Source organism: Medicago sativa, chromosome 3, assembly GCF_051527215.1.
Source record: "Medicago sativa cultivar Bolivia chromosome 3, Bolivia_mono, whole genome shotgun sequence".
NCBI classification, from domain to species: domain Eukaryota; kingdom Viridiplantae; phylum Streptophyta; class Magnoliopsida; order Fabales; family Fabaceae; genus Medicago; species Medicago sativa.
The window spans coordinates 80,950,935-80,959,742 of record NC_140751.1 but is presented as its reverse complement, the minus strand read 5'-3'; the positions used below and the strand labels follow the sequence as shown (position 1 = coordinate 80,959,742).

At 34.0% G+C, this 8,808-nt stretch overlaps 1 protein-coding gene across 2 annotated transcripts; it reads right to left on the bottom strand.

Annotated features, from left to right (window-relative positions):
* Window positions 1-1,335: 1,335 nt before the first annotated feature.
* CPNIFS (chloroplastic NIFS-like cysteine desulfurase) lies at window positions 1,336-6,922 on the bottom strand. Of its 2 annotated transcripts, none has more exons than XM_085754510.1 (10): window positions 6,777-6,922; window positions 6,148-6,524; window positions 5,901-6,060; window positions 5,378-5,564; window positions 4,695-4,840; window positions 4,541-4,613; window positions 4,307-4,370; window positions 3,721-3,820; window positions 2,244-2,402; window positions 1,336-1,833 (listed from the first exon to the last, which is right to left on the bottom strand). In XM_085754510.1, the coding sequence occupies exons 2-10, from the start codon at window positions 6,486-6,488 to the stop codon at window positions 1,663-1,665; spliced, it is 1,401 nt and encodes a 466-aa protein (XP_085610636.1). In that variant the 5' UTR covers window positions 6,489-6,524; window positions 6,777-6,922; the 3' UTR covers window positions 1,336-1,662. The 2 variants fall into 2 exon arrangements, with proteins under 2 accessions (XP_085610636.1, XP_085610637.1); XM_085754511.1 differs by having other exon boundaries at window positions 6,148-6,519.
* Window positions 6,923-8,808: the final 1,886 nt, after the last annotated feature.

Sequence of the window (8,808 nt, the reverse complement as noted above, 5' to 3'; positions counted from 1 at the left end):
ACGGTTCTTCTTCATTTGTTTTCAGCGTCAACTTTTTTTCTTTCATATCTACAAACCGTGTAAACCGAACCGTTTATCCGAACAAACCGAAAAACCGCAAACCAGCAAAACCGATCGGAAAAACGGACGAGTTTGGGGGGTGGTTATAGCACCCGCGGTTCACGGCGGAATTGGGTTTTGGGCCCGGAAACCGGCCGAACCCGTCCGCTGTCCACCCCACCTTATCACACAAGTGGAAGAGACAAGGTTTGAGCCCCGGTCACGTCATCCGACCAAACAACTTTGACATTTTTGTTAGTTGAGTTAGGACTTGTGGACGAACTTCTTTAAATTTTGAAATGAAGTTTGCCTTGTTTTTTGTTAGTTGAACTAGAACTTGTGGATGAACTTTTTAAAATTTTGAAATGAAGTTTGCCTTGTAAAAAAATCAATCGGCAAAACATTATAACACAAGAACAAAAATGTGCAATGATCACTTAATATTAAATTAGTCGGCATAGAGGTACTTCCAAACATGCAGAAATCTACTTTGTCCCTTACATTTGGTTACTCTTTGTTGGTGTCAAAGCCAACAGATACGTTGATAAATACAGTGGGTTATGGTTGGTTTGTTTGGATGGATAAGCTTGGCCTTTTCTATTACATTATTTATTCTTTATCCAAATTGCATGAAACATGTTAGTATTTATTTTTACTTTTTCAACCTCTTAAATGCGGATGATATTTTCCATGAAAAAAAAAATGCAGAGGATATCTTGAGACACAGTGCCTGGTAGTTACTTTTAAGAGCAAATGGATTGACAAAGTCTATTTGCAAACAACAACATCATTCTTAGTTTTATGAAACATCACTTTTAGTTTGTGCACCAGATAGAATAAAATTGATGGAAACAATACTTGTAAAAATTTAACTTAAATTGTTATTGAAACATTGACATAACACGTTAATGAGATGATTGCTGCATTAATCGAACAATGTGCTTGTATGCATAACATAGCTGGTAGAACAATTACTAATGCATGGTAGTCAATCACTACCTTACACAACACTGAAATGTGTATTAGTAACTATGGGAGTGAAATTTGAGGTTTCTAAATAGGCTAATGTTATGTGAACAACCCATTTCAACAACCACACTGTATGTCTATACGGTTTAGTGGGTCTTTTAAATTTTTATATGCATCTTGGGATGTGTGCGTAGAGAAAATGTGAGTATGCCACCATAAAAAGATAGGTTGACGTATAAGGGTGTCAATTTTCGGTTGTACATATAACAGCCCTCTTCTAAACGTAGTGCTGATATCAAAGGCGATACAAATGCAGAAATCTAATAGTAGATAGAGAATGACGATTTTCTCATTTTTATATTGAAAGAATAATCCAGTGTGAAAGAGTACACCATACTATTGCGAGTATAAATTAATCTAACAAAAAATTATTGTACACTATAGCTGTGTTGCAGCAAATGTATATCGGCATTTTGTAACACATAAATTTTCAGGAGGTAGACATGTTATTCCACAATTAAGGCCTACTGTAATTAGTGGATGCCTATCTATGAGATCAGCAAGAGGAATTGGCACGACTTGTTTTTCCTATCGATTGAACCAATCCTAACTGATGTACAGTCAAAATTTAATTTACATATAGATACATTCCGACTACTTGAATGAATTGAAGAAGTTGACCGTGTCATGAAGGGCATGGATAAAGTTGTCGACATCCTCCTTAGTGTTGTAGAAATAGAGGCTAGCACGTGCGCTTGCATTGACCCCTAAATACCGATGGAGGGGTTGGGCACAATGGTGACCTGATCTGATTGCCACTCCATGCTGAAAATGATACATCATCGAAATTCAAGAAAGGAAAATTTCCAACCAAGTTCAACAGCTATTCCAATTACTACCGAAAATTTGGGCAATTAAGTAATTGATTACAGACTAAGAAGGTATTTGAAAAAACTTAATTTACCTTATTTCATGACATAGACACTTGTATTAATGATTAGATACACTTATAAAAATTAACTAATGACATGTCCATGGGTTGTTTTTAACTTATTCCTATATAAAAGTTTATGAATAAGTGCGTAATCATTTCTCTAGAATAACTTAAAGGATAAGTACTTAACTAATTGTTCATTCAAACCTTTTTCATAAAAAATTGTTTACTCAAATGCAACATAAAATGTATTAAGAACAAGAAAATGCATATAGCTGGAGATAGTATTTCATCTTCTTACCTGTTGGTCCAGAAATGTTGCAAGATCAGTAGGGTGCAAATTCTCAACATTGAAAGAACAAAGAGAAGCTCGTTTGACTTCTTTCGAAGGGGCTGGCCCATAGATGCGAATATTTGGGACTGACAGAAGCCTTTCATACAGGTATGTACCCAGCTCGACCTATGAAAATTTGGATGTCATACAAATAGCATCACACAGTTCGTAGAACATGAATATAATTTATATCACTAATCAAATATATGAAAGAGTAGTTCTAGAAATACTTTCTTTCTAACATTCTCTCTAACACTTATTCTCTTGTTGGGTTAAATCAATGTAGGTCCAGCACTTTGAAAATGGGTCCCACATAAAGTAGTAGGACCTACATTGTTTTCACCTAATAAGAAAGTGAGTGTTAGAGAGTGAGTTAAAAAACAGTGTTCCTAGCAATCCTCTGTATGAAAACTGATTTTGTTGATGAGCAAACAAAAATAACAGTGTATTTATTACAAGTCATTGATTGAGTAGATTGAAAATCATTAATTTAGCTAGTGGTTTCAATTATAACGATAACATTGAAGGGCACAGAGACTAGGATAGCATTGCTTTGAATATACATTAATGAGGTTGAGGCATCGAATCATGAAAATTGTGATGATAAAGAGAAGATGTACTTGAAGAAGTAAAACAACAATCAGGATGACAAAATGGAAATAAAGCATTGTGACACATTCAGCTTTTTCTTTTGCAAGTTAAATTGTTTTTTTCATGTTCTGATCAAGTTAAACATTGTCGGAGCATTAAAATCTGATCAGTAGCATTTATCAAAGCTTAACTACAAGTTATTTTGGTAATTAACACTACATACTACTTAGATGTACATTTAATCAACAAAAGTATTTATGATTAACTTTAGTGCTTAATTTCAGTTAGAATGTTTTTTCAGTTAGAATGTTTTTATGTAACATGTGTTTTGTAGAATGTTGCTTTCCACAGCTCCCAAATGATTAGAAGTGAATCTTGCATTTCGACACTTTGCTATCAGTTAAACTTAAATACAAGAATAAACCACAGGGTGTTTGGCTCACGGATATGTCCTGGAAGTGACTCAACTGCATGAATATGCAATCAATACATTAAGTGCTTGGCTTTATTGTCATTAGATGGTTAAGCAAATTGGAATTCCAGATTTTCAAAAGATGATACCCATGAAGGAGAAAAAGCTTCAGCATCTACAGAAGGTATGGCATTTGAGGAGAAATCAACTAAATCATAACGAGGTGTTGTGTTATCACAAACTTGTTAAAACACATATGTATGCACATATATACATAATATTTCATTGTCAAAAACTTGTTAAATGAGATGTCACCACAGAAGAGGATAGTAAAGTAAACGGGTTTTTCACAGTATCTTAAATTTAAAAAATTAATGTATCACTTTTCCTGTGAATTACTCTAGTTTTCTTTATAGTCAATAAGACTGAAGGTCAACTCACCTCATACTCATGTATGGCTTGCATCCCAATCCCAGACAAGTAATCAATTGCTGCTCCTAATCCAATTGCTTCACCAATAGCTGGTGTTCCAGCCTCAAATCTAGTATGGTAAAATAGCCTCAGATATAATAATAAGATACAATACAAGTAATTGATGGTAAATGCGACAGTAGTAGCAAAAAATTAGCACTGTGAGGCGGAGAAAAATGACTGTAGGTTATGAATGGTTATATTAAATTTAGAAAAGGTGTGAACCACCAGAGTATCAGTCCCAAGATAAGAAATGGAAACTCTTCCTTTTTCCCCGGCTGATATTGACAACGATCATTTAAATGGTAGATCGAATAATTTTTTGGTTATAGAATCCTATGGGGTTCAAAATACCAATGACTAACATCAAGAGCCAGAGGAAGTGAAGGAGAAACGAAGAAATTATGTTTGCACTAATTCAAAAGAAGTAAATCCATTGATCCTCTTCAGCTTTCTTTCCTACACAGGGAATCAAACCTGTGACCTCCACCCAAGCCAATGTATATCATTTTTAAGATAAGGTATGCTCAAGTTAAAGAAAAAAAAGTTCACAAACCTGGACGGAGGTTCGGCATAAGTTGAATGATCCAAATATACATCTGAAATCATTTCACCACCGCCTGAAACAAGCAAAAGATGAGGTTGCCGGAAATGTATTAGCTACAAAACAAAATCTTATTAACATGGTGCCTAAACAAACAGGATTTTTTCTTTTATTCTATTGCCATTTTAACTAGTTGTTCATGTTTGATAGGAAAATAATAGTAAAGCACCGTGTATAATAACTTACCTAAAAATGGAGGCATGGAAGACAGGAGGTCCATTTTACCATATAAGAATCCAATGCCTGTAGGCCCACACATCTGTAAGACAGGTTCAGTAACTTGTTACACTGGTCTGGAATCTGGAAGAGTTACAATTCAAAAATACATGAACAGCTCTACCTTGTGAGAAGAAGCAACAAGAAAATCAGCATCAAGGTTTTGAACATCAACCACCATGTGTGGAACACTCTGGCAGGCATCTACAAGAACTTTTGCTCCAACCCCATGTGCCCAGTGTGCAATATCTCTAATAGGAAGAACAGAAGCTACAGAAAAGCAAAGGACATACACAAGCAAGCTCATTCATTTCACTTAAAAGTTTAAAAGTGAGTAAAAGTACTATCATTGTGGAAAATAAGAGGTTACAAGTTGAAAAACCATTGAAACAATTGGGGGCTGAAATGAGGATTCATGTATATGATATAAGCACCAAGTTTAAATGTTTTTAGGGTCACGTTGGGTATTGGGTCTCAATATGCATAGGCATTACATGTTTGCTAAGTACTAGTCGGAAGTCTTCACATGAGTGCAGTCCCTTATAGTTGAATATTGGAAATCCTCTTTATATGAGTGTATGTAATCTCTATCAAGTAATTATCAGTTTACAAATTTATTCTAAAAGTTTCTGTATTCGTACTGGTGTGCTCAACCCTCGATGCAACGTTGATTCAAGCAAAAGTTACTAATGAACCAGAAGACCGTTAATGTCAAAACCTATAAAGTTAACCCAGCAGGCAGATATCTTTGACAGCATAACTTAAAGTATCATTCACAAAAATGTACAATCCTGACGAGAAACATACCAAGCACATTTGAAACATGATGAACAACAACTATTTTTGTCTTCTTTGAAAGCATTTCCTTCAATTTGTCTATATCTGGAATTTCATCTTGGTTTAAATTCACAAATTTCAAAACAGCTCCAACTTTTTGAGCTACTAATTGCCATGGAACAATTGCGCTGTGATGTTCAGCAACTGTAAGTACGATCTGCAATAATACACAAAAGTTAAGATTTTACATGAGCATATTTATTGGAGATAATGACAATCCAAACATGAAGGAATAGAACTTCAACCGGGTGATTAAAGAGAACCCCCAATGTCTCCTCCTGGTATTAAAACTCCTATTTCAATATCACATTTGATACATTCAATTAAGCCTTAACACTCTCCGAATCTTAAAAATATGCACAAAACAATATCATGTTTAAAAATTTAGATGGGGATTATTTTTCAGAAAATAATTGTTATTTTCTCCAAAAATACGCTAATCCAAACATGCAGCAAGTTGAAATTCGTTAAAAAAAATCTAGAAAGAAAATACCTCATCTCCTTGTTTTAAATTTGACAAGCCCCAAGAATAAGCTACTAGATTGATAGCTTCAGTAGCATTTCTTGTGAATACAATTTCTCGTGAATCAGAAGCATTTATAAAAGCTGCAACCTTCCGTCTAGCTGATTCATACTCGTCTGTGGCCTTTGCACTACATCCATAAATAATTGTGCACATAAACATTTGGCCTCCAAATTACCAATGTAATTCCAAATTTAACAAACACAATAATAAGTACCTCAAGTAATGTATGCCCCGATGCACGTTTGAATTGTAACCTTCATAATAGTCTTGCAATGCCTTCACAACAGCTGCAGGCTTCTGAGACGTTGCTGCATTGTCTATGTAAACAAGTTTTGAGCCATTTACTTCCTGGTGAAGTATAGGGAAATGGGGTCTGGTAGTGTGGCCCAAAGAGGGAGAACTAAGAGTTGGTTCAGCTACTGCTTGATTGACGGTTGATGCACGAACAGGGAGATAAGTTAAACGGCGGAAGCCAAGTCTGACACGTGATGTGGTTCTGGTAGTGATTGAACAGCAATAACTGGGGCTTGGAAGTTTCGGCAGCAAAACTTCCATTGCTAACCACCCAATAGGAGAATTCCAAAATCTTGGCTAAGAAAAAAGTTGAATATTTTGCAGCAGAAGAGAAACATTAAAGAGTCGGTTATACATACAAGATATGTAAAATAATCATGCAACAAACACCATCGGGAAATTCAATTCACTGCTGCAAGTTAAGGTGTCTAGCCATAAAAGTTTTGACCAGGGTGGGTTTGTTTAGTTTGGAGCAATATCAATGAATTTAGAGTAGAAAGGAGAGGGACCAAAATGGAATTAAATAAAAAAATACAAGAAAGCAGTTACCTAGTATGAATTGAATTATGATGATCAGAGCTTAGTGGAGAACAGCGGCGGCGAGGGAAGACACAGCAGATGAAAGATAAGAATCGCGTTTTGTTTTGTTTTGTTTTGTTTTGTTTTGTTGTGTCGTCTTGCTCAAAGTCACGTGTGCAAGTATGCAACTGTTAACTGGATTTTAACCCAACCCAACCAATGGCGATGGAGACCATTTGCTTGATCCGACACGTGGCTTAAAAGTCGAACCAATTTTTATTGGCTATTTATTTATTATTATGGAGAAATTGAAAGAGAGATAAAATTGAACGTAAATTGCATTTAATTTCATGATAATAAACAAAAGTTTTTTTTTAGAAAAAATGGTTTTTAAAAAATAACAAGATTAAATAGAATCATAAGTTTATCTTTTTTGCTTGCATTTTAGGATTAAAAAAATGTGTTTTCTTTGCTTACATTTTAGGATCGATGGAGTATATCATTTATATTTTTTAGTAAAATTTTACAAAAACGTTTGAAGTGTTATAACCATCTCTCTCGTAAAAATTTTGATTTTTAAACAAATTATAAATTAAATATAAATTTTTAAGCGTTATAAGCTTAAAAAAAATCATATTTAATTAATTCATAGTTAAAAAAAAAAATTTAACTTCTACAAGAGATGTTTATGTAAGGTATTAAATATGACTACAAAAACTAATAGAAAATTTTAAATGATACACTGAGTTTACTAAAAATCAAAGAGCAAAAATCGCGACAACAAATATTTGGGAACTAAAACTTGTTGAAGTATTTTAGTGGGGCAAAAATAAAATTTGAGATATTTATAGGACCGTAAATTTATTTGAGGAATGTTATTTGAACAACCATTTTTTGAACAACTTGTGGCACAAACAAAATACACAAAAAAAAATATAGGTAGTGACACAGAAACCAAAACAATGAAGAGGGAAGTAAAAACACAATGTGAGTATGAGATAGAAAGTTGTCACAATAGTTGTCACAAAATGATTGTTCAAATATCATTTCTCAATTTATTTATCATATTTTTAATGTTGTGGCTTATTCGATTTTGACGTTTCAGCGCTTATTAGACATATTTTTACCGACATGAATATTTAGTGTGGCTTGTTAAGCATCGTCACGACATAAATAAAATAGTGTTGCTCTCCAATCAAATGCATCAACGTGTTAATAACTGAAACGACTGTGATAGCGGGGCCCTTTTGTTTCCTTTTTCACAATTGAGTTAAATCACCTTCCCGTGGGTTTCACGTGTTTTTCCCAAGGAGGTTAAAGCTTTTTTACAGGTTTTTTGGTTGGCTTGTGTTTTGAGACATTGAAAGGAAAGAAGCCATCATTTTTTTTAGGAATATGAAACCGTCGCAGACAAAGATAAATTTTGATATAGTGCTTGGAATTGCATTATGTAAAAAAATAAAATAACTACTATAACTGAATAATTGCTATAACTGACATCTTTTGGGTCATCCACTTGTGGCTGTGTCGACTGGGAACTTTCTACACCATCAATGTTCCTACGCGCCCTTCTCCTCTTTGTCACTGTCACATGTGGGATTACAACCATCCTCTCCTGTCGGGCACTGTTAGTCATCATCTCTTTACCCAATATGCGTTTATGTGGGTTCTCAAACATATCTACACAAAAACAAAAGCAAAAAAAATCAATGTAATGTTCATTTAGGCATTTTATCAAACACTTTGAGTGCAAAGTATAAAACATAAGCTCGTTGTGTTAATTTAACTTCTGCACAACCACATTGAACTTAAAATACTCTAAACAATATTCACAACAACTGCATTCATAAACTAACAAAAAATAAGTCATTATTTACATAAACCCTAACCACATATAATCTACCAAAATTAAAAAAAAAAAACCTACATAAACTAACATTATCAATTAAAACCACTAATACTCCCTCCGTCTCAATTTAATTGACCTACTTCGGTTTTTCACACAGATTAAGAAAATTGTATAAATAAAGGGGAAAGTGGAATATATTGTATTGGGAATGAT

Excerpts from the sequence above, each read along its gene's own strand:
- CPNIFS (XM_085754510.1), bottom strand. The coding sequence starts at position 6,488 with ATGGAAGTTTTGCTGCCGAAACTTCCAAGCCCCAGTTATTGCTGTTCA. Across the intron at positions 6,061-6,147 it reads CGGGGCATACATTACTTGAG|TGCAAAGGCCACAGACGAGT; the intron begins GTACTTATTATT and ends TTATGGATGTAG. Across the intron at positions 4,371-4,540 it reads TTCCATGCCTCCATTTTTAG|GCGGTGGTGAAATGATTTCA; the intron begins GTAAGTTATTAT and ends TGCTTGTTTCAG.